The sequence below is a fragment of the Pseudoliparis swirei genome, chromosome 6, assembly GCF_029220125.1.
Source record: "Pseudoliparis swirei isolate HS2019 ecotype Mariana Trench chromosome 6, NWPU_hadal_v1, whole genome shotgun sequence".
NCBI lineage: Eukaryota > Metazoa > Chordata > Actinopteri > Perciformes > Liparidae > Pseudoliparis > Pseudoliparis swirei.
The window spans coordinates 6937107-6961802 of NC_079393.1; the positions used below are offsets into that span (position 1 = coordinate 6937107).

Consider the following 24696-nt stretch of genomic DNA (forward strand, 5'->3'; position numbering starts at 1 on the left):
AATCATTTTGTGAAGGAATGTGGAGTGAATTTCATTGGATTTGTCCCTGGCTCTGTTTAAGAACTCGCCTCTCAGGCTCACATGTAGGCTGTGTATGTTTGTGCTCCCTTTTGTAGAAGTTTTCAATGCAACGGAAAAAGCCCTTTTCGATAATAGATAATCGATTATAGATTCCAAAAACACCAGACGAACACAAACCTCAGGGACTTATTGTGCACTGACAGAACCCTGACACCAGACACACACATTGGTTCACGAGAGCCACATAAGCGGGAGAAGACTGGATCCTAGTTGAGTCTATATAGGAGGAGGGAGTGGTGAGGAGGAGGAGGAGGAGGCTAGGAGTCACCTGTACATTTCCTTTTGGAGCTCTGTGTTTCTATTCATCTCCTGATCCAGCCGGGTGTCGACAGCCTTCTTCTGCTCCGCTATTTTTTTGGCTTTCTTCTTTTCGATCACCATCTGCAACAGAGGCAACAGGCCAAGAACCCTTGAGACCCAAAGACCGGCACTGTGTGATCAGGAGGGACGCCCATCGTATCCATCCATCACAGCGTCAGCCTGTGTGTGAACGCCTCACGGTGGTCACCTGGGTGCTCAGGTCTTCCTTTTCCTTGTCGAGCTCCGCCAGGCGCAGCCCTAACTTGGAGCGGCTCTTCAGCTCCTCCTCCCACAGGGCCTGAGAGTCCTGGGCCGTGTGAGAGAGCATGCTTTGCTTCTGGACCTGAGATAGAGAAAAGACACAGGTGAGGAATGTAAGTGTGATGATCAAATATCTGGCAGCTGGTGAAACAGCAACCTGTTCAAATACGGCCTATTTCTCATTCGATTAACTTAAAGACTAAAAACCTCCACTTCTTATTGTTCTTATTGTCCAGAAAGGGTTTGGGTTGATGCAAAATCGTGTCGATTCTTTGGACAATCAATAAATGTTTTGCAATAATCGATGCAATTCTGATTCTATTCATTTTCAGGGGCCCTCGATCGTTGTGTCATAAGTCCATAAAACAACATTTGTTACTTGAATATCAGTGACTAAAATCAACTAAAATACAATTTGACAGTTTAATTTTTCGGCTCTTTAGGAAGGCGGTGACTTTCCAAAGGAATTTCAAAATAAAAGCACATCCTAAAGATGATATGTTGGAATTTTTAACTGTGCATCAACAATATTGAATAGTTGATTAATGAGTTATTTTATTAATCCAGATCGTAACAGAGTTTTAGCTTCATTAGTTATTTTTTAGTCAACTTATTGATTCTGTTTTCCAGTCACAATGCACATAGTGTGTCCACTGCTTGTATTTTCACCAATAGGGCTACCTTTCAGTTTTATGTGTAAACTTAAAATGGCGTGGAATTCTAATTATCTTGATGATCCTGTTGGTGATAATGAGAAGGGAATATCTGGCGCTGTCCCTTGGAGGACTGTCCAAACATTCCTCAGCTGGCTACTTTCCTCTTTTAGCTGGCTTCTCAAATATGTCTGGCCGCCCCGCTCCGACAGGTCAAAGGTGAATTACAGACCAGAAAGGCAGAAAAAAGTAAGACATGGAAGCTGAGCTGCGTATGCCACCGACCTCATGAGTGAGCTGGTCTTCCAAAGACATCTTACTGCTTTGGAGGTTTGTTACCAAGTTCTCCAAATGACCTCTGACCTACAGAAATAGGAACAGTATTTGAACAATAACTTAGAGAGGGTGTTTTTGTTTGTGTTTCGATTTTTTTTAGATCATTTTTGGAAAGTTTAGACTAAAAGAAGTAACATGCATCATGCAGCGTGAGAAGAAAAACCAGTGAAAGACCCCATAAACCACAACCAGGCTAAAAAGGGGGAACGCTTCTTTTTTTTTACATCACCAAGAAAAAAGAAAAAAATAACACAAAGCTTTTACTTCCTCCACATGTTGGATTTCTGATCCAGCAGCTTGTGCCAAAAGCCCCACAAAGCCCAAATGTATTTAAAAGTAGATTTCTGGCGATTTATATAGTGAAAGAAATCAACAGAGGTAAACCCACACAGAGAAACTACGCCTACATCCGACATCAACAATACCAACCCCTTCTCCAGCTGCACAGTCAGAGAGCTGGAAACAAATGTCATACCTTAAAATGACTTCACAACATGAAGTCAGCGATTTGATGTCACAAGATACTTCTCCAAGTATCACAATACTTAGATATTGCACTTTGCTGTAGAATATGTATGTAATAAGTAGATATGTTGCCACAAAACAAATGCTGTGTGTGTGTGTGTGTACAGCACTCACCATGGCAAATTCCTGAGCCCCTTTCTGAAGCGCTTCGATTTTGTTGGACTGTTGCTTTGCAGCAGCGTCCAGCCGGGCGTTCTCTATCTCCAGCCTGATGTGACATCACAAATACTCACACACGGTATACCGAAACATACCAACGAGACCCATTGCTGATAACACATTTAACATTAAGCCGTGTATACATAAATCATTCCCTGTGTTATGGAGTTTTCACGCAAAGTATCTCTACATGCGGGGGCTCGTAAAATAACGTGATCAAACTGTGTGTGTGCAGAGTGTGTTGCCGCATACTGTTGCACAGCTTCCTCCAGCTGTTTGACGACGGTCCCAGAAGCTGCCGAGGCGGACAGCGCCTCCTGGTGTTTCCGAGCAGCGGTGGCGAGTTCCTTCTCCTTGTCTTCCAGAACGCCCTTGAGACTGTGAAAACGTTTCTCGGCTTGCACATACTGGTCTTCGCTTTCCTCCAGCTGCACGATGAGAGAAGAAACATTCACCTCATCGGAATTTGCTTCAGATTGAGCCTTCTAATTTGAGTACAGCTAACATGGTTCGCTGCCCGCAAGGTGTATAGATAGATAGATAGATAGATAGATATATACTTTATTAATCCCCAAGGGGAAATTTGTCGTCACAGTAGCAGCACCAATAAACTAAACACACAAGAATAAAAAATAAAATATAACATAAAAAACAGGGATGAAAGATATAGAAGTACACAAAGTAAAATATAAAATAAAATATATATGTATGTATATATACAACATATATGCATACACAATACACAATACTAATGACAAATTAAATTAAATATAAAAATATTAAGTATCCCCGTTTCCTGCCGTTACCTTTCCTTTGATCCTGTCCAAGTCTTTAAAGAGGCGGGCCTTCTCATCCTCCAGGTCATTGCGATGGCGTGTGTTGACCTCCAGAGAAGCCTCGCTCATGGACAGCTTCTTGAGGGCGTCGGCGAGCTCCTGCTGCAGCTGCCGTAGACTCGTCTGCTCGGACACATTGCAAAGAAAGCATGCTTTGATTAGATAGGAAAGAAAGGGAGATTGAAAACTGGCGTGTGGAAGAAAAGCTAAAATTGAGTCTTTAGGTAATCCTCTAACGCTGCAGAGTCCTTATGTTACCTCTCTTTCGGCCTTCTCTTCCTCCAACTTGTAGATCTGATCTCGGAGATCGGCCGCTTTCGTGGCGATCTCCTTCGTCCTCTCCTCCACCAGCTGCACGCGCTCGTCGCTGTCGGAGCGCAGCTTGGACACGATGTCGCTGAAGCGCTCGTGGGCGTCGGTCACCGCGTGCTCTTTGGCCACGCCTTTGTTCTGGGCCTCCTCGAGCTGCTGCCGCAGCAGCATACCGTCGCTCTGGGTTTGGGCCAGCCGCTCCTGCGTGGCCTCCTGGCGCGCGCCGACGCGGCTGATCTGCTCCCTCTCGACCCGGAGGGCCGACTCCAGCTCCTTGGTGAGCGCGGCCGCCTGCTCCTTCTCCCGCTGCAGGACGTCCAGCAGGAGGCTTTTCTCGGTCAGCTGCAGCGTGGCCCGGTGGACTTCGTTCTCCATGCTGTTGGCGCGACTCTCAGCCTTGGCCAGCTTCTGGGACAGGCCGCTGACCGCCTCGCGTTGACTGGCTGCGTCGCCTGTCGAAATAGAAAAAAGACGGCTCCCAGTTCGGCAAAGAAGACAGCAGGACAAAAAGAGGCTTACACAATTTAATTAAAACCGAATTGATTAAAATATGCTCCAGTCAAGCCCTTTCCACTGCAGCTCCCCTAAAACAGAAATACATTAATGAACAAGAATGGGCACTCGGTAGAATGATATACCTTCGCATATCACAAGATTGGGCATTGAATTATGAACATTTTGGCATTAGTTGCATGCCAATTGGATAAAAATTGACCGTGCTATGGTAAAAAGAAGATTTTGACCTTTGACCCGATTGATTCCACAATCTAATCAAATGGTCCCCGGATAATAACCAATCATCCCACCAAATTTCATGCGAGTCAAGAAGATGTTGACCTTTTCATGACCTTGACCTTTGACCCGATCGATCCCAAAATCTAATCAAATGGTCCCCGGATAATAACCAATCATCCCACCAAATACCATGCGATTCGGTTTAAAACTTTGTTTGTTATGCGAGGAACACGCATACAAATAAATAAATAAATAAATACACGGCGATCAAAACATAACCTTCCACATTTTCAATGCGAAGGTAATGAGTGAATTCCACATACGGTGTACTTAAGATGACAAACAGCTCTTCCAAGCTGATGGGCCAGTTTTTCAAATAACCTTCACCTCTCCAAGCGTGGAGGGTTTCTAAAGCACTCGGCCTGGTTGGGTCTCCCACTACTGACCTGTGAGTTTGTCTTGAAGACGCCGGTGTTCCTCTTTCTCTCGGAGGAGAGCTTTCTCTGCGTCTGCGCGAGCTGCCATGCAGAGCTCCGCCTCCTTCACGGCTCCGGCCAGGCGGATGCGAGTGGACTCGACTTCCGCGTCCAGCGTTTCGCGGGCCTGCCGCTCATTTTCCAGACGCGACGTGGCCACGGTGGACTCCGACTTCAGCGCGGTCAGCTGGCCGTTGCAGTTGAAGACGGTCTGGGTCAGGGCTTCGCCGTTGAGTTTGAGATCTCGCCGGGCGTCTTCGAGCTGCTCCTTGAGCGCCTCGTTCTCGTCCAATAGGTGGCTCTCTTTCAGACTGCTGGTGGCGTGCGCTCGCTCCAGGTCCGTTCTCAGGATGGTCAGCTGATCCTGGAAGCTCGCACTCTGCTGCAGCAACTCCCGCTCCCTGTCGCTGGCTTCAGTGAGCTGAGACAAGGCCTGAGAACAGGAGAGAAAACACATTCAGAAAGGCTTTCATTTACAGCAACTTATATCCTCTGAACTAGAAACCAAAAGCCTCTCCGCGAGGATTACCTCGTTGCTTTTGCTGATGTTCCTCTTGTTGTCGGCCTCGATCTCCTGCTGCTTTCGAAGATGGCTGCTGAGCAGATTCTCCTGCAGCGTCCGAGCGCTGCGCTCCTGAGCCAGCAGCCTCTGGGTCTCGCTGTGGTCCTCTTCCAGCTGGGTGGTGTCCACATGACGGGGACATTAGTGCTTTAAATATCCACCAACAAGCAACTAGACGAGCTAGAGGCTCACCACATCGTCTACAACAGCATCTCGTCACATCGTCATGAATACAAAATACTAATGTCCAAAATATATGAAAACACATGGAACTAGAACGGGCACTCGGTAGAGCGCATACCTTCGCATATCACAAGATTGGGCATTGAATTATGAACATTTTGGCATTAGTTGCATGCCAATTGGACACAAATGTATCGTGCTATGGTAAAAAAAGAGTTTGACCTTTCCATGACCTTGACCTTTGACCCGATTGATCCCAAAATCTAATCAAATGGTCCCCGGATAATAACCAATCATCCCACCAAATTTCATGCGATTCAAGAACATTTTGACCTGTTCATGACCTTTGACCCGATCGATCCCAAAATCTAATCAACTGGTCCCCGGATAATAAACAATCATCCCACCAAATTTCATGCGATTCGGTTCAATACTTTTTGAGTTCTGCGAAAGATTTTGACCTGTTCATGACCTTTGACCTTTGACCCGATCGATCCCAAAATCTCATCAACTGGTCCCCGGATAATAAACAATCATCCCACCAAATTTCATGCGATTCGGTTCAATACTTTTTGAGTTTTGCGAATAACACGCATACAAATAAATAAATAAATAAATGGCGATCAAAACATAACCTTCCGGCATTTTCAATGCGAAGGTAATAAATAAATACACGGCGATCAAAACATAACCTTCCGCATTTTCAATGCGAAGGTAACAACACATGGCGTTTAAAAAGGGCTGTACCTGTTTCATGTTGTTGACCAGTGTTCTCATCTCCAGCTCCAGATTCCTGAGGGAGAGCTCCACCTTCTGTCTCTCCTGCACCTCCAACTGCTGCTGCTCCTCCATCCTCCTCAGCTTGTCTCTGGTGGTGTTGTACATCATGGTGGCGTTTCGGCGGTTCTCCTGCTCCTGTTTCAGCTGAAATCTATACAACGTTCCAGTACAGGGTTCTTACACATTTTGACCAATGGATTTTCATGACTTTTCCATGACTTTAAACCAAATTTCCATGACCAAACTAAAATCTCAGTATAAACACGAAAACTGTAGAAAATGTTGCGTATTGAGAGCCATCGCCGGCTTCTATTTTGAGCGTCTTTCTTTAAAAAAGATATTAATTATTTTTAACTCGGCGTAAATGAACATGCGATTTTAACACATTTTCATGACTTTTGCAAAACTTTTATGATTTAAGTTTTTCCCATGACTTCTCCAGGCCTGGAAATGACCATTTTAAAATTCCATGACTTTTCCAGGTTTTCCGCGACCGTACGAACCCTGCCAGTATGATGCACATGAACATGAGGAGAGAGAGAGAGAGAGAGAGCAAAACTATGGAAGAAATGGCCAGAGACTAAAAAGGAAGTCGTTCTCACTTGAGGTTTGTGACTTCCGTCTGCAGCTCCAGCTGGTTGCGCTCCAAGGCAGATTTCACTTCTTTAACTTCCTCCAGAGAGCTCTTCAACTCGGCCCTCTCCGTTTCCAGCTGCCTCACCTTGTCGGCCAGGTAGCCGTGGCGACTCCTCGCCTTCTGGATGCAGCGCTCGTATTCGTGGAAGATGTTCTGCAGCTTCACCATGCTTCTCGAGTCTGCGAAGTTGAGGAACATGTACCAAATCTTGCTTTAAAAAAAAAAGAAGGTGAATCATCTGCACGCATTTTTGAAAATAAGATGAACAAAACTGATTTGAAGTTAGAAAAGGCTTAAAAAAGGCAACAAATAATTACATATTATGTATGAATTAGCATTTGAATCGGTTCAATCGGTACCGAAAGTGACTGAGTCCAGCTTCTGGATGAGGAGGGATGCGTGGCGATAGCCTGAAGTGGGAGAGTCGATGTCGTCGGTGCCCGTGTCGGACGACTGACTGAGCTCGTCGAAGTCTCCAGGCATCCCGGCGTCACCGAGGTTCTGAATATGGAGCCAAACGGGGGCGTTTACATTATTCAGTTCCTCATCCTGTACTCATCCTGTTTCCATCCAGTTATAAACAGATTGTGTGTTTTACCTTGTTGTTATGTCTTTCACTGGTTGGAACAAATGCAGAGAAGAAGAAGAAGGGAAAAAGGGGGTTATTTGGATTATTATCCAGGTTAAAGAGCCGTATTGGAGAGTTGTTGGAAGTGTAACGGTATAATGCAGTATACTATTGATTTTTGGGGAAATTCAGCAGTTAGTCATGCAACTATGTATGTGGGTAGAAAATCATTACAATCAAGAAGATTTGCATCCTTCTGATCACCCACCGACAAAATTGTAACGGTTTGTTTAGACTGAAAGCAAAGTTCTACCTCAGATTATTCATTGGAAGTCTGTTTATTGTCACAAATATGATGTAAATTTACCAATAACTCCAGTAGTTTTCTTATGTTCCTCCTGTGAATTTTTTTGTGACCCATTTTTCTACTCACTTCTTTGCATTAGCTTTCGTCAAGTCGTGCTGCCTGTCTAATTAACTTTGCGTTCAGTCTGCACAAGTTAGTGACGGAGAGGTGAAATTAATAAATATTTTTTTTTAAAGCATACTGCATATATACCTTCCTTCATCGTCGGACAATTCACTTAAAGTGCTATCATCAAACACCGACAGAGGGTCTCCATTGACATGAGTGTTGGTCTGAGGGGCTCTGCTGCGCCGGGCCCCTCTGACCAGCTCCAGCTGTGAGGTCTCCTCTACCGCTGCCCCGTTGATGCTATGGAGAGCAATACAGCTGATGGTCAATACGTTGTGACATCTACACTTTGGGCCCTTTTGGTGGCTGAAGAAAATGCTTGTTGAATTGAATCAATAAAACAAAAAGTTGAGACTCAGTTCCTTTTGTTGAACAACTTTTGAGCAAAATAAATGGAGCAAAAGTGCATTTATCAAAAAAGAGCCTAAGAAAAAACCCAGACAGACAAACAGACGGACAATATCGGATGTCTACATTGTGGATGTGTTGTTCTCGTATTGTAAGAGCAACAGTTAACATCTGTAATGATAACCATCAGGACCTAGAAATGCACTAAAGAAAAACCCTGCGTACCTCTCGGTGGCCGCTGACGGCTGCTCCTGGTGCGTTGATCCGAATCTGGTCTCAGGTTTCTCAGTACCCGCTTTTTCCAGAGCCATTCCACCAGTATCACCGGAAGTTATGGATTTTTGAGCCTCCGACGCGATCTCTGTCGTCTCCTTGCCAACCTGAAAAGAAAAAAAGGGTAAAAAATGTATTAACTGGATTTGAGGAGATTATTTCTCAGTGACACAGTTTGGGGCCGGCCTTTTTAAGATGCATTTTGGAGCGGGGACTTGGACACTTTGTCGTGCATTATTTAGTGTCGCCCCTCCCTTCGGAGACCTAACACCTTATTGTGGTTCCTCTATTTTACATGAGAAAGTCAGTTAATTACAAGGATGCTGTTGCAAAAAAATCATCGGTTTTGGAAATTTGGATATTCAAGTACAAAATTCTCTTTCCACAAAAACAACAAAACAAAAGACCGGCTCCAAAAAAAAAGTAAATATATTCATCCTATTTGTGTAGAAAGACTAATCTAAGTAATACTTTACCCACACATAATTGGGATGTCAAATGCTGATAGCCATATTATTATAACAGCACTTCCTTTTAGGGAAAAGAAGGCTTTTATTTGTACAATATTCACACCACATAACCTAGAAAGAGAAAGTTCAGAACTTATTCGACACAAAGAGACATGCGAGCTCCATGCGCGATGAAGGGCAAGTCACAACTAAAGCACACATGAGAGTGAACGTTGCCAAGCAACCGATATTTTCATCACTGCAAATCAGAACCAAAAAGGTTACTCGAGTGCAGCGGAGATGACTTTCCACAAAACGGTACTTAAATGCGACATGTTAGTTAAAACAAAAAACCCCCACAAATGTAAGGAGAACATGCGAGATGAACTCTACTACTTGAAATCGAACCTAAAGAAAACACACAAAAGACATGGACGATGAACAACACCAACAGGAAGACATAAGATGAGGTTGTGATGCACGGCTCGTTGAAGCCCTTCACACAACCGATTAAAAAGGAAAAGAAATTAAAGTGCATGGAGGAAATGAAGAGAAAGTGAGGCGATGAAGAAGGGACTATCGGAGGTGCGGCCACCCTCTACCTCGTTCTGGAGCCGGGCCGTTTCCTTCTCCGAATCCAGGAAGACATGCTTCAGGACCCCTACCTCGAGTTTCAATCTGCCCGCGTCCTCTTCGTCAGAAACACACGGGACGGAGGCCGAGCGTCTGCCTCGTGAGGGGGGGCGGGACTTGGCGACTTCCTCGGGATCCTCTTCGGAACTGGCGCTGTTCCTCCGGATTGGGTCCAGGTGTGGGTCCCTAGCTGGGCGCTCGCGCGAGGAGTCGTCAGTCGACTCCGTCGCAGAGTCTTCCGGTCCGGACTCCTTCTGCTCGGGTATGGTGAGAAGGCCGGTGCTCCTCGCTCTGGCCATGGGGCGCACAATGACTTCCCCTTCGTCCTCATCGCTCGACTCCTCTTCCTCTTCTCCTTCTTCTTCTGCAGAAGTAGATTCGGCCGTGGCCCGCTCTTCCTCCTCCGCCACGTCTTCAGCAGAGTGTCTCGGTGCACGCAGTTCTCCGAACTTCTCTTTCAGTTCCCCGGCGACGCTCTTGAAGGTGGATTTGACGTCCCTTTTTTCCACCTCTACCCAGAGCTTCTCGTAGCGGTTCTCCCATGGAACGCCGTCGCCCGCTTCACTTCTTTCTCCGGGACGCCGTTGATCCCGGAAGTCGGCTTCTTTCTCTCTGCCGTCAGAGCTCACATGGCCAGATGGACATGGGTTATTCAGATCTAACGCACGTGGGTCTATTGCATCATCTACCTCCTTTGATGGCATGGGTGGGCAAGGAAAGGCACAACACAGAAGACAAATGCAAAAAAACAAGTTTGGACTTTATACTAACACACACACATACACCACATAACTAACTGACAGATTAAGTCACACAATATACAAATAAAAAAAGGAGGCATTTGAACATAACATTATCAGATGCTTCTTATAACGCTATCAAACTATATCCTAATTATAGAAAATACTATTTACCAGAATGTTATTTGGGATAAGTAACAACTTGTTTGGTACTTATTTATTACACTTTCAAACAGAACATTTGATTTCTGGCACAGTAAAGATTAGTTATATTTTCCCTCTCAACAAGTTGTCCAAGGCCGGAACAACATCAACTATACAGAGTTAAAGCCGTGTCCCACAAATGCATATTTCAATGTTTTACCGCCAATATTTCAGATGATCAACAAGTAGCCCAAACTACAAGAACTGTAAATCTTCCAAAATATTGCATTGTCATGTGTTTCACTTGGCATGGATCAAAAAGAGGAAACGCAGTCTTTGAGGATCCCTCAAGCCTTGACGAGCAATGTGACATGGTAGAAGGTTTGATTACATTTGGATAGGTTGTTTTTAATATCACCCTACTTTTAAATATGCACATATTTACCATTAGCTATGAATTCATGATGTGACTGGTAAAGCATGAATGGGTGATGTTGTCTAAAATAAGGACCGTGGTCGTCTTGGGGATGGTTCATTACCTTCACATTGAAAATGCGGAAGGTTATGTTTTGATCGCCGTGTATTTATTTATTTATTTGTATGCGTGTTACTCGCATAACTCAAAAAGTATTAAACCGAATTGCATGAAATTTGGTGGGATGATTGGTTATTATCCGGGGACCATTTGATTAGATTTTGGGATCGATCGGGTCAAAGGTCAAGGTCAAGAAAAGGTCAACATCATCTTTTTACCATAGCACGGTCAATTTTTATCCAATTGGCATGCAACTAATGCCAAAATGTTCATAATTCAATGCCCAATCTTGTGATATGCGAAGGTATGCGCTCTACCGAGTGCCCGTTCTAGTTCAGTGCATTTCTCACCTTTTGCTGCTGCTCTTCAGACTCCACTCTTCTACTCGTACCGTCTTTAGCCATCGGGGAGAGCTCCGTGGAACCTGAGGAGAAGGAGAGTCTTTACTCAGGAGCACATTGCGTATCTGTCGGCATACTTAACAACTCCATTGAGACTTGCCTGGTGTGACCGCTGTCTGGAGCGCAGCTATATTCTGCAACCGATTGTCAATTTTGGCTTTATTGTGAGAGGACACGACATTGTCTGGCTCCCAATCTGATTCTGAATGAGAGCAAGAATATAAAGAGAAAAACAGACAGGGACTTCATTATTTCCATATAAATGCTGTCAAATAATTATCGAGAAGAAGTTTGGAGACTTTTCTTTTATAATAATGATTGTCTGAGTGGACCGTACCTTCTTCACTCTCTGGTTTCTGGAGCGCCATCTTCCTGGTTCGAGGCTGGGGTTGCGGGACGGGCTGAAGGGGCGTGCTGGGCAGAGTCCCGTCAGAGTTGATGCTCATCGGAGGTGTCGGCGCGGCTGCTGGAGCGATGTCTTCATCCTGCTCTTCAACAGGTGGATTGGAGCATTCTGGGAATTCCTCAATTCCCGGGGAGGGCATTCTGCGGCCAGGCAGGGTTCTCCTACTGGCGGTGCTGGCCGAGTCCCAGTCGGATGGATCTGTGTCATCAACACGAGACGTTAGAGGCCAATGAACGAGGAACTACAGCTACCGGAATAAACAGTTCATCTGGTCTGATCCGCTAGTTCACGTTTACTGACCTCCTTTTTTAGCTTCAAAAAGTGTCAAGATAGAAAAACACAAAGAGTAACTAGAATGGGCACTCGGTAGAGCGCATACCTTCGCATATCACAAGATTGGGCATTGAATTATGAACATTTTGGCATTATTTGCATGCCAATTGGATATAAATTGACCGCACTATGGTAAAAAGAAGATGTTGACCTTTTCATGACCTTGACCATGACCTTTGACCCGATCGATCCCAAAATCTAATCAAATGTTCCCCGGATAATAACCAATCATCCCACCAAATTTCATGCGATTCGGTTTAATACTTTTTTACTTATGCGAATAACACGCATACAAATAAATAAATAAATGGCGATCAAAACATTACCTTCCGCATTTTCAGTGCGAAGGTAATTAAGCCAGTGTTGCATGAAGATAGACAATGTTATACAAAAGCTTAAGAAAAGAGTCGAACCGAATTATTTTTTAAATAAACCTTTCATAACCTTGACATTGGGTATCAGGCAACGTACCAGCAGGGACAGTGGTATTAGATGGCATAACTGCCGTGTCATGATAGAAACCACATGTCGTTATTTAAATAGAGAGATCATTACTTCATCTTACCTTCAAGATCATCAACGTCGCCGAGACCAAACTCTTCCATTAAGTCTGTCAAAGTGAAACAAAAAGCACCGTGTTCAATACAAACCGCTCCTCTTCAAATGCATTCTTACGTTTGAGATCAACAGGACCCACGATGCTCCAGGTGACGCCATTTACCCGTCTTTCGTTGGCCGTCTCCTTCAAGTTTGCTCACAACATGGAGGGGTTTCCATTTGGCCTTCTCCGTCTGGTAAAAGAGAAGAAAAAACTTTGCCGTTTGATTCAAACAGATCAGTTTCCTTTACCGTCTCCTACGGCTATGAGTTGCTGAACCTACCTCTTTCGGTAGAGAACCGCCTTTCTCCACTTGCGCAGCCCCATTGTCGTCATTATTGATCTCAACTGCGAGAGACGAGACATGTCTGTCATGTTAGACACGGGAGGAATTTCTTCTGTGAAAAACTACAAATATACACATTCGACTGAAGCTGGGCGGGTTCGCCAGAACATTGTGCAAAGCATTCCCATGCAAATGAGCCCATGGTTAATTAGCATGAAGATATTTGGGAAGGCATCAGACGAGCATTCAAATTCCTTCTTTTATTCAGACACAAATTCAGCGTCGGCCGATTATGCCGAATGCTGCTTTCATATCATTTGAGGCAAAAAAATCCGCTGAAACCAAGCAAGCTAAGAGGTTTTTAGTTTTTTAAGGAAACAAATGGGGGTCAAGCGGGGCAGCAAGCAGGGAGGAGTCGTGTGCTCTGCATGCATTGTCTGATGGTGATCATGAGGTGATGGTCAGGCCTCTGGTATGGTGAGCATGCTATTCCTCAGACCGGAGTCAAGACGTTCATACCCTCTCCCTGGCTGCCTCTTGGCCTCCCTACACTCCTCCGAGGCTCTAGAACGGCCATCCTATCGTCTCCTTCCCCTCTTAAAAAAGAGGGAACGTAAAAAACGTCTACAAGAGAAAATTAACATGTTGTTGGAATGGATTTTTTGTTGTTGTGTGTGTGGGATTGATGGAAATGATATTGCACATTCTTCACCGTATTAAGACTGGAAACAGAAAGCTCGAACCATTACTCGCAGACAAATAGAATTCATGCTCACAAAAGCAGTTTGTTTATGGTTAGGATTAAAAGAAGATCACAATACGTTTCTGCAGCATGAAATGTCGCCTGGAAATGGTTTGATTTCTTGGAAGAAAAAATACAAATAAAAAAGGAGAAAATGAAATAGACCTACTTTCTTTAATCTGCTGCTCGGCAGAGTTCCTCTGTTCTTGATCCCGAGTGTGCAGGCTTTGTTTCTCTGCACGAGGCATGTCGGGGTTTTCGGAATGGGACTGAAAGAGAAAAATCTCCCTGTGAGAAAGTGTGTGGCGAATATCGGATCCCAAAATGGGTCTTTACCGTACCTCAGAGTCCCAGGAATCCTGCTCCTCGTCTCCCTTCTCTAGACCGAGCTCGGACAGGAAATCTGTTTCAACAGATAAAGATTCATTACGATCACACCAGGTGGTATTTGCAGAGCAATGCAGGATGTGTTGTTTCCCACAAGTTTATTTTATTTCATAGTGCTACAATTCAAATAATGTTTGTATGTATTTTCACTGTATGACCATGTTTACAATAACATAGTTATTCAAATTAATAGTCCTGATATCGTATAATTGATATAATATATAATTTTCTCCATTGAGCTCAAATGTCATCATTCAGAGGTAAAAATACCAATTTGTGTTGCTGTTGTTCGATCAAACAAAATCAAGGACCAGTTGTCAGTCGGGCTGAAATAATAAACTGAAACACTAAAAATCATTTTGATTTCAAACACATGGTCACAGTTCAATCATTAAAAAGTATAGTACCTATATAGAGTTTCAGAAAATTGTTTTCTTTAAAAGACCAGAGTGTAATATTGCATTTAAATACACTAAATGGGTTTAGTGTTGACATAATCATATTGTATGCAATTGAAGCAATACAAATATTGTTTTTTTACGATAAAAAGGAAACAAATTAATTGCTCATTTTATATCACCTGTACCATTTTTTCTTTTGTATAATCAATATTGCTCTTTAATAAGGAAACATATGTATTTTTTTTATTCATTTCAGACACCAAGTTCCATATAAAAATAACAGACATACAACTATAAAAAAGAGAGAAAACAAGAAGATACAACATACATATGTGCATTGTATGTTGCATCTATTATGTATTTCTCAATCAATAACACAATCAGTGGACTACTCTCTGAGTAATAGCTGCAGCCCTTGTTGTCTGTAAGATGTTCACGGTTGCCACAGCAACGAAGGGGGCGAGCGGGATTGTGCCGTTGTTGACCTCAAGGGAAAGACACCTCGAGGTCATACTAATGTAAACTCAGTTGCAGCTGTTCTAAAGGAGTCGCTCCGTACCTCTTTTCTTATCTTTAGAGACTTCTGTTTCAGGAACAGGTGGAGTGGCGTCAAGGGACTCTCCGCTCTCTTCAGGTTCATCGTTTTCATCAGAGACGTCTTCATCATCTTCCTCCTCCTCTTGGTCATTAACATCCTCATCCCCAGTGGAATCTTCTTTCTGTGTAAACATTGTAAAAAAGCATTGTACTCATAACCTGTCTCCGTCCATAAGAGGCATCTCTAATGAAAGGAGAGGAAAACTGGGAACAAGCGAATGAAATCAAAAGCGCGTGAGGTGTCGACGGAGCGCTTGAAGAGGCCGGACTACATTTCACAGACTGCTGCGCGACACCTAACGACCACCTGCTGCGTTCCCGCTTTACCTGAACGACGGGCTCGTCAACGTTTACGAGCTCCCGACTCTTCACGCCTACGCTCTCCGCCTCATCGGGCGAGTCCAGATCGACGTCGTCAATGTCGGTCTGAGGTAGCGCTTCGCGTGAGGACGTCGCAGCGGCGAGACCGTCTTTGGGGGCGGGGCTTGATGGAATCGCTTCCCTTATTGGTTGTTCGTCGAGGTCCTGTGATGACGCTCTTGGCCGGGGAGCGTCTCTCTGATCCCCCGCCGGCATTTCCTCCTCCAGCACGTTAACCTCTCCATCAATTATAGATTGAGGAGCCTTTTCGTCGTCTTCATCTCCCTCCGACTTCCTGTCTATTGCTATCGTGGGCTTCCACTTCGTTGAGGTCGAGAGAGATGCTTTCAAGACTGCAACTTCATCTCCTTTTCCCTCCATGACCTTCTGCTTCTCCGACTCATCGCTTTCATCGTCGTCACCCCAACGACTGTCATCGCCTTCCTCGTTCTCACATTTTACATCCATTTGTGGTGACCGTCCAACGGATTCAACGTCATCGTTATCTCGTGTTTGGCCAATGGTTGTTTTTTTATCCCCAGCTACTAGTGACGCAGCAGGGAAGGGGTTATTCGACTCTTTCGCAACACTTTCCTTATCTTCTTCCTCCCCGGAGCCATCGGAACGCTGCCGCTCCCCGGTCTGGTTTGGGGTAACGATATTGGTTTTGGAAACTGGTGACTGCACATCCCCTTTAGTGAAGGAGCCATTATCGTTTTCAGAAGAATCCCACCCGGATTCATCCACTGTTGCTTTGGCTGGCCTGTTTTCGGACTGAGGAGTGCTGGTCGAACATAATCCCAAAGAGGGCAACGGTTCATCTCTGGCTGGCCGAGGTGGGGATGGAGAATCCCAGGAGGTATCCAGGTGGTCTTTGTTCGGTTGAGGTAATGAGCATTTTGAATGCAGTGCTGCTTCTGGTTTTAAAGGTGATGATGGAACATCACTTTTCGGATCGAGCGTCTCCCCGCTTCCCTCTTCTTCTTTGGGCAGCTCATCGTCGCCGCCCTCTAAGGAGGAGCCCCATGAGGATCTGCGGTGGTCCCCTTTAAACGCTTCTTTGTTTGATCCAGCATCAGAGGAGCCGTCTGTATCGTCAACATTCCTCTGATTAGCTGGTAGTGCCCTGCGACCAAGTCCCCCTGTCGGACGCTCCTCTTCATCGGCACCGTCCTCGCACCCTGCACCGCCGCCGTTTGCTTCGTCGCTCCAGGAGCCGTCGGCATCGTTTCCCACCTGCGTGCCGTGTTTGGATGTTCTGGGGCCTCCTGCTGAACGCGGGTCCGCTGACCGTGCGCATTCCTTCCCATGGCTGTCATCTTCATCAGAAAATGTCGATTCGACCCGAATAGCCGACACGACGCAATCCCCCTCGACATCTAATGTTGCTGGCATTGCGTAACTTGCTGTTCCAGCTGGGCAGACAGCGTCCTTCTGTTTAGTCTCCGCTTTGGCATCCAGACTCTGCCCTACGGCACCAGGACTAGTTTCACTGCCGGGAGCGATGTCAGCCCCGGGTGAGTTTTGAGCATCATCATCATCGTCGATAACCGTAAGGGTGCCGGTAATAGAAGGATTTTCTCGGTCTTTAAATTCATTCGGGTTGGCCTCGACAGATGCAACACATTCCTCATCGTCTTCCTCATCACATTCATTTTCTTCTTTATCCTCATCCTCCTCTTCACTTTCATCATCGTCATCATCCTCCTCCTCCTCGTCCTCATCATCTTCTTCCTCTTCATCCTCCTCCTCGTCCTCATCATCTTCTTCCTCCTCAGAGTCCTCTGCTTCTGGGCTTCCCTCTTGAGAGTCTGACCCCGCTTTACTACTTGAAGGCTGCTCTAGGTCTGGGCCTTCCTCCTGCTCGTCTGCTCGTTAAAAGGCGTTTGGGAGAAAAATAGGAGGAGAGAAAGGCGTCATAGAAATGAAAGCGGCAGAACTTCAACACAAGTATGTTACCTTTCTGTAGCTTGGAAGAGGGGTAGAGGTCGTCTGGGGTGCTTTGGAAAGGAAGGGCATGGGAGAGGGGTCTACTGGGTGCTGCAGAGCTTTGCTGGGTGGCAAAGCCTTCAGGAGGGATGGAATTCTCTGGACTCTATTCTCACTCTCAGATTCTGTCCCGCTCAAGGATCTGTCGGGCAGCGCGGAAGCTACAGGGGCAGGCAGGGGTAAAAGATCACTTCTAGAAACCACAAACTGTGGAGGGGCAACAGCAGATGGATAATGTACAACAAAAATTGGCTCGGTACCTTCTCCTCTTTTGGATGCAATCATTTGCCGTAGGTTCACCTTCTGTGGTTTCTGAAAGACAAGCGTGTGAGATGAAGGCCGGAGCAGAATTGGGGAAAAACTCAAGTTGCAAAAAAAAGTAGCACCAACCTTTTCGATTAAAATCGATTCATCGTCATCTTCTGATGAAACCCATTCATCTGCAGCACTTTTTGAAACCCTGGAGGAGGAGGAAGAGGAGGAGGAGGAGGAGGGAGGGACGGTTTGAGCCAGCTAGCCAATCGTAATTGTGAGTTCCACATTACAGGAAAATGATGCTTACCGACTTAGTGACTCCGACTGAGAGTTGTCTTCAAAATCTGCAACAAAACTTATTTTCAGCCTCACTTGAATATAGTTTACAAAAAGGTACATGTCCTATTTCAATATTAATCCTTTCAAATGCGAGTTCTTGAGAGAATCTAAATCTTAAGAAGCAGAAAAAGTACAATGCACAAAGCGCTACAATCTAAGCAGCTTAAAGAAGTGTATTTCCTGAAGAGGAGTTGGTTAATTATCAATTCTTAGAAAATATTAATGATCTTTACTGGCACAAAACTGACAGCTTTTTACTCATTTTGCTCTCAGAGCGCATCTAAGCAAAGTAATACCTCCCCCTGCTTCATTTGTTCCATGCTCTAGATCCAGTCAAGAGGTAATGCATGAGGAATAAATAAAATAATCACAGTCAATAACGAACAGACAATAGATAATAATATCCTGCCACCACTTGGCTCCACTGTTCTCCCTACCATCTTTGTCAGTGGCTGGTCCTCCCAAAGAGAAGCCTGCTTCTACGTCTTGGGAAGGACTGCCTAACAGTGACTTTTTCTTCTTTTTGCCCGGATCTTGATTGGAGAGGGAAGGCCCATCATTCCGAGTGCTGTGCTCAATGATCAGCAGGGAACAACTACAAGAGAGTCAAGACAGTGACAATGCCATGAGCTTTTAACAAGAAAAAGACGAAGAATTACAGCGTAAAAAACACCATAAATGAATAAATTACCGAAGAAATACGACTAAAGGAACATATGTGCAAGGAAAGGAAACACAGCTTACGGATGATGCCCATTCATCACTGCGTAGTCATCAGCCGACCACCCTTTGGTATCCTTTAGTGTGATATCTGCATCAAACCGAAGGAGTAGTCGCAACATACTAATTTGTCCATTACCAGCAGCAATCATTAACGGGGACCTGCAGGTAAAGGACAATTAATTCAGCAACATTCAAATTATTGGACATGTATTGCAAAAGTGTCCCTTGTTTAGTGCGGACCTTTGGGTTTGGTCCATAAGATTTAGACCAGCACTCTCCTTGAGGAGAAACTCAGCCATCTCGATATGGTCCTCCCGCACCGACACAATCAAGGGTGTGAATCCATCCTGAAAATGAGATCAGTCAACGACCTCATTCATCGGACAGGCGTCATCAGAAATCATAGGTGGCCGAATCATTTTTGGATTTAATATCCGCCTGCATTTCCAAGATTTGGACTGAAGCCCACAGACACGCGTCACTCGATGCATAAGATGCATCGAGATAACTCTCAAGCATAATACATCTTTCTCACAGGAAACATTCTGACGAGAAAGCCATCACACACTAAGAGGTCCTCCCCCTACTGGCCACATTTGGTTATTGCAATAAATACTGTTATTACCTTCGCATTGAAAATGCGGAAGGTTATGTTTTGATCGCCGTGTATTTATTTATTTGTATGCGTGTTACTCACATAACTCAAAAAGTATTAAACCGAATCACATGAAATTTGGTGGGATGATTGGTTATTATCCGGGGGCCATTTGATTAGATTTTGGGATCGATCAGATCAAAGGTCAAGGTCATGAAAAGGTCAATATCTTCTTTTTACCATAGCGCGGTCAATTTTTATTGAATTGGCATGCAACTAATGCCAAAATGTCCATAATTCAATGCCCAATCTTGTGGTATGCGAAGGTATGCGCTCTACCGAGTGCCCGTTCTAGTTAGGAGCTGTGATGGTGTTTTTTTTTTTTTTTTAACAAGATACAGGTTATAGCAAAAGGCTAAGAAATGTTTCTGTGGTGAACAGAATCACCTTGTTTTGTGCATTGATGTCCGCCTCGTGCTCCAGAAGCAGGACAGTCGTGAAAATGGACGGGATGTTCACCGCCAAATGCAGGGCTGTATTGCCGTTGACGTCCACGAGGTTAGGCTCGGCATGATTCTCCAGCAGTATGCTCACGCAGCGCTCATGTTGGCCCTGCACTGCCTGATAAAAGAGGAGAATGATGTCATTGCAGAGGACTGAGTGAGGCTTGAAATAATATGTGAAGAAAGTAGTCAACTATGATCATCACAATTATATTTGAACTGAAATGAGGAATCGCTCTGTGGTGGAGTCACATCATCCAGGATTACCTTCATTAAGGAAGATCTATTTTGATTGTCGCATAGGTTAAGCTTAGCTTTGCTCTCAACGAGGAATTGCACCACCTCAACATGTCCACTGGCGCAGGCAATATGAAGTGCAGTTCTGTAACAGGAGAGGAGAGTTTTTCATATGAAAGCATTCTTAGAGATAATAAAAACACCACCTATATGCTATACTATACTGAACAATATACCCTAAAGTTGCTACATTCTCATTAGTGCTTCATTTCAAAAGCACAAGATATAGGTCCACCTGCATGGCTGCAGTCACGAGTGAGCCTCTTTTTGAGGGAAACAATACAATGTTGTAACTATATCCTACAACTAATATTCAAGGGGTTACTTGTGGAAAGAGAAGATATACAGTGATGAAACAGTGTGGGGGGGGATCCAAAATAATGTGTTACGGGAGATATAGGCAGATCAGGTCAGACGCTGTCAAGGATGAGAGAACAAGTGGTTAAATCTCACTTACCTGTTCTCCTTGTCAAGTTGATTGATATCATTCTTTTTGACAAGCTGCTTGAGCTTTGCCAAATCACCCACGGAGGCAGCTTTGTGAACCTTCCCGAGGTCCTTTTCTTTAAGTTCATAGCCAACAGAAAGCACACTCCCATTGTCGGGAGTACCAGATGGGTGTTTCTTCCTCTTGGTGAAGCTGAATATCTTCTTCATTGTGTCAGACAGAGCACCATAGCTTTTGCACCGTCACCACCTGACACTCACCAGGTGCTGGAAGATCACCACAGGCGCCTCTCCCATCCCTGGAATTAAGACGTGCAAAGCGGATTAGAAGCCTTTAAAACTGAGTTGAGAACACTGCGGTGTTTCTTCATACGAGTGAGATAACCTGGGTTAAACGCACATATATCTACTGCTTATGGAGATGAGATAATATACATAACCCTTAGTATTAATTACTTCAACGGGACGGCGACAAACACAGCTGTCATGCTAACGTTAGCGATCCAGCTTAATATGGCAAATGTTAATTTAGCTAACGTGCGCCATCATATTCGTGGCCATTACCTTACGCCAGGACGCCGTCTGCGTTGTTGAGCACCAAAGCATTTTAGCGGTTCGTAACGTTAATTGTGACGCACCAAGCCGAACATACAACAGTAAAGCTAACGTTGTTTACATGGGCGCAGTGAGCGTTATATCTTGTGGCTTGTTACCATGGTGACTGACCGTACGGGTTATCCAATCCCGTTGACTTTATATTTCTGTAAGTGCAGTTTTTATATATTGTTTATTAACGTATGCAATACACCCCGCCTCGTTTTTTCTTTTATAATATAACATAAAAAAAGCTTAAATTGTAAAATAATTAAACCTGATATATAGATTACGTGTTGCCAAGCAACCTAGCCTCAGTTGGCTCCGAGCTGCGCCTCCCACGTCGTCACTTTACAATCGACGCCAACCGCCACATTTAAACGGGATTTGGAGCAGAGGCGAACTCAGCGGGGTCCCGTCGCTACTTGCTACGGCTGACTTTCACGACTCGGTGCCGCGAGACACTTCGTACAGGACACAGGAGTCGTTGGCTAATGCTAACCCTGGGGAAACAAACGTAACCCTGCTAACTCAATGCTAATTAGCAAACTTTATGAATCAGAATTGGTCACTGAGAACGATAACTTTGAGAGAAATACAAAGGAGGCACGCGAGGCTTTAATAATCTACGCAAGCATGTGCTTAATTAATCAATGCAAGTGACCGTACAGTATATTAACTTAAACACCAACCTGTTGATTGTCGGAGTCAGACTTTTATGAGAGAGCTAAAGCTAGAGATGGCTACAACTAACGAAAGGCGTGCTGGCTGCTCGGTTTCAAGGAGCCAATCAGAAATGAGCTTGAGGTTTTTCTGACCAATAGGCATCTTCTGTGCACGAAGAAGGTTGGTTTACAAATCACAGCGGGTGAACCGAAGAAGGCCTGTGATGTAATGGCAGCAGTTGACCACTTGATGGTGACATTTGTGTGAAATGATTGTGCACCCTGCAGTTTAAAAGAATCATAGTTGTAGTCCCGTACATTTATCTTGGTCAACCCAATAAGTAATTTAGAATATGAATAAATCTGAGATTTAGTAGAAAAACAAGTTATGTTAAAAATAGGATCCAACATTTAGTGTTCATCATCAATATATACACTACCGTTCAAAAGTTTGGGGTCATCCAGACAATTTTGTGTCTTCCATGAAAACTCACACTTTTATTTTTCAAATGAATTGAACATTTCATAGAACATATTGTCAAGACATTGACAAGGTTAGAAATAATGATTCATATTTGAAGTATTAATTTTGTTCTACAAACTTCAAGCTCAAAGGAAGGCCAGTTGTATAGTTTATATCACCAGCATAACTGTTTTCAGCTGTGCTAGCATAATTGCACAAGGGTTTTCTAATCAGATATTAGTCTTCTAAGGCGATTAGCAAACACAATGTACCATTAGAACACTGGAGTGATAGTTGATGGAAATGGGCCTCTATACACCTCTGGAGATATTTCATTAGAAACCAGACACTTCCACCTAGAATAGTCATTTACCACATTAACAATGTATAGAGTGTATTTTTGATTTAATTGAATGTTATCTTTATTGTAAAAACAGTGCTTTTCTTTGAAAAATAAAGACATTTCTATGTGACCCCAAACTTTTGAACGGTAGTGTATATATATACATATATTTCCAAGGCTGAGAATGTTCTGTCGTGCTATCATCAGGTCTTTCTGATGACCGATGAACAGAAATACCTTATGTAATGCAATCCAACACAACAATCAGTCTATGTCCTAAAAATGTGTTATTACTAAAGGAATACCTCTGACACAGAAGGTGTGTATTATTGCTCACAAATGTGGCTTATTCTTAATATCTGCTTCTGTTTTAACCACCATGGGGAAAATGAGTTAAATTCTTACAGTTGGAAGCACTGAGGCATCTAAAAAAATATGTATTTCCAAGAAATGTAGGATTTACCATAAATAACACATGTTGCATCTCTCCCCAAAAGCCCCTTGGATTTGATAAATCAAAAACAGTCCTCTCTGGAGCTGTTTTTATTAGAAAAATATTGTTACATCTTCTTTCCATATTTGCAATTATATATATATATATATATATATATGATAAGATAATTATGATAAGAGTACGCAAGCACTTTGAATACTAAATTATGCAAGAATTATGCCAGTGTACATAGTAAGTGAGATATTCAAAAGTCTGAGTGTTGCATTGAACACAATTACGGCCCCGACAGGATGAATACAGCAATGTGACGTCTGCACATGTTCAGGTTGATGCTTGCATCCAAGGGTCTAACTATAGCAGAATGGAAAATAAAACCATTAGAATTCATTCCAATAGAACTAATTAAAAACAGAATAACAGAATAACTCATTATAATTGCAACGTGATACAGATAATTGAATTGGCACATAGTTATTTTACTTCCACGGAGCTCAGCTGTTCAATACAGCTCTGTGCAGCATTGTTGGAAATTAAATGTTTTTATTGGTGTTGTAAATCAATATGATATCGTCTCAAGGGGGAAAATTGATATCGTGGATCACAAGAGATTTAGAGAGTTTTAAATTCTTTAAATTTACCACCCACAGTTGGAGACGGTAAGCCGTTGATCATTTCATCTATTTGTCACTTTCAGATAAATATCGTACAAATTAAATGAATACTTTTGACCAGGTAAACTCATAGCATTTCACTTTCAATTTGTGTGATTTTTTTTCTCGCAAATTCTAGAAAAAAGCTCCCATGTGGACCTTGATTTAAGATGTTATTGTTTACAAACTACGAAATTAACGTTCACGTTGAAATACTATAGTAAAGTGTAATAAAGATATTTTGTAATAAATAGAACAATAATAAAAAGTACAAATAATAATACAAGTAATACAATCTATTTATTTTTCTTTTAACATATCACCTAACAACTTGAATACAGGAAGAAAACAAGTCTGAAATGATCCAAATAGATTTGCTGCACATGTTTCTGCTCCATACTTTTGAGGACACAGTTCTTTTGAACAGATGTTCTGGCTCCCACTGTCATTATCCTCCAATCTGTGCAACCTGCTGAGCGCCGGAATTCCCTGAGTTCTTTTCGGGTTTTGACATCAAATGTCATGATTAGATTAGATATGTACTTTATTCATCCCCAGGGGGAACTTTCTTTGAAGCAGCAGCAAACATGTCTACAAAATATTTACAATACAATAAAATAGAAGGGTAGGACATTACACATTTAAGAATTTAAATAATAAAGGAAATGAAAATGTAAAAGTACAAATGAAATGAAAGTGTATACAGTGTATATAAAAAAAATTAAAGTGTATACACTGTATGACAATATATTTGTGATGTTTAAGACATAGATGCCATCCTAAACCCCAAGAAATGCTATGCTCTAGTGCAGGGGTGGCCAACCCGTGGCTCGCGAGCAGCATGCGGCTCTTTGCCTGGTGTCATGC

At 43.5% G+C, this 24696-nt stretch overlaps 1 protein-coding gene across 12 annotated transcripts in view; it reads right to left on the reverse strand.

Moving 5' to 3' along the window:
• si:ch211-272n13.3 (ankyrin repeat domain-containing protein 26) overlaps positions 1-22008 on the reverse strand; it is a 33674-nt gene extending 11666 nt beyond the window's left edge. For 3 of the 12 annotated variants that reach the window (XR_008832002.1, XR_008832003.1, XM_056416331.1), the window contains exons 1-39: positions 21947-22008; positions 20671-20959; positions 20184-20298; positions 19861-20034; positions 19059-19165; positions 18840-18977; positions 18533-18690; positions 18392-18418; positions 18064-18100; positions 17892-17961; positions 17762-17813; positions 15480-17380; positions 15115-15274; positions 14109-14170; positions 13937-14036; positions 13545-13649; positions 13023-13087; positions 12863-12932; positions 12707-12751; positions 11740-12006; positions 11503-11604; positions 11352-11425; positions 9552-10274; positions 8453-8607; positions 7964-8119; positions 7435-7453; positions 7196-7337; positions 6802-7015; positions 6167-6350; positions 5204-5350; positions 4645-5107; positions 3410-3915; positions 3122-3274; positions 2568-2743; positions 2271-2364; positions 2061-2087; positions 1581-1658; positions 590-724; positions 350-462 (exon numbers count right to left, since the gene is read on the reverse strand). Coding sequence is in view for 10 of the 12 variants with exons in the window: in XM_056416331.1 (XP_056272306.1) it covers positions 350-462; positions 590-724; positions 1581-1658; positions 2061-2087; positions 2271-2364; positions 2568-2743; positions 3122-3274; positions 3410-3915; positions 4645-5107; positions 5204-5350; positions 6167-6350; positions 6802-7015; positions 7196-7337; positions 7435-7453; positions 7964-8119; positions 8453-8607; positions 9552-10274; positions 11352-11425; positions 11503-11604; positions 11740-12006; positions 12707-12751; positions 12863-12932; positions 13023-13087; positions 13545-13649; positions 13937-14036; positions 14109-14170; positions 15115-15274; positions 15480-17380; positions 17762-17813; positions 17892-17961; positions 18064-18100; positions 18392-18418; positions 18533-18690; positions 18840-18977; positions 19059-19165; positions 19861-20034; positions 20184-20298; positions 20671-20870 (7514 nt within the window). In the remaining 2 variants the exon portion in view is untranslated. Of the gene's footprint in view, positions 1-349; positions 463-589; positions 725-1580; positions 1659-2060; positions 2088-2270; positions 2365-2567; positions 2744-3121; positions 3275-3409; positions 3916-4644; positions 5108-5203; positions 5351-6166; positions 6351-6801; positions 7016-7195; positions 7338-7434; positions 7454-7963; positions 8120-8452; positions 8608-9551; positions 10275-11351; positions 11426-11502; positions 11605-11739; positions 12007-12706; positions 12752-12862; positions 12933-13022; positions 13088-13544; positions 13650-13936; positions 14037-14108; positions 14171-15114; positions 15275-15479; positions 17381-17471; positions 17663-17761; positions 17814-17891; positions 17962-18063; positions 18101-18391; positions 18419-18532; positions 18691-18839; positions 18978-19058; positions 19166-19860; positions 20035-20183; positions 20299-20670; positions 20960-21946 lie in introns of all 12 variants that reach the window. The other 9 variants (XM_056416334.1, XM_056416340.1, XM_056416333.1 and 6 more) reach the window with 9 other exon arrangements.
• Positions 22009-24696: the final 2688 nt, after the last annotated feature.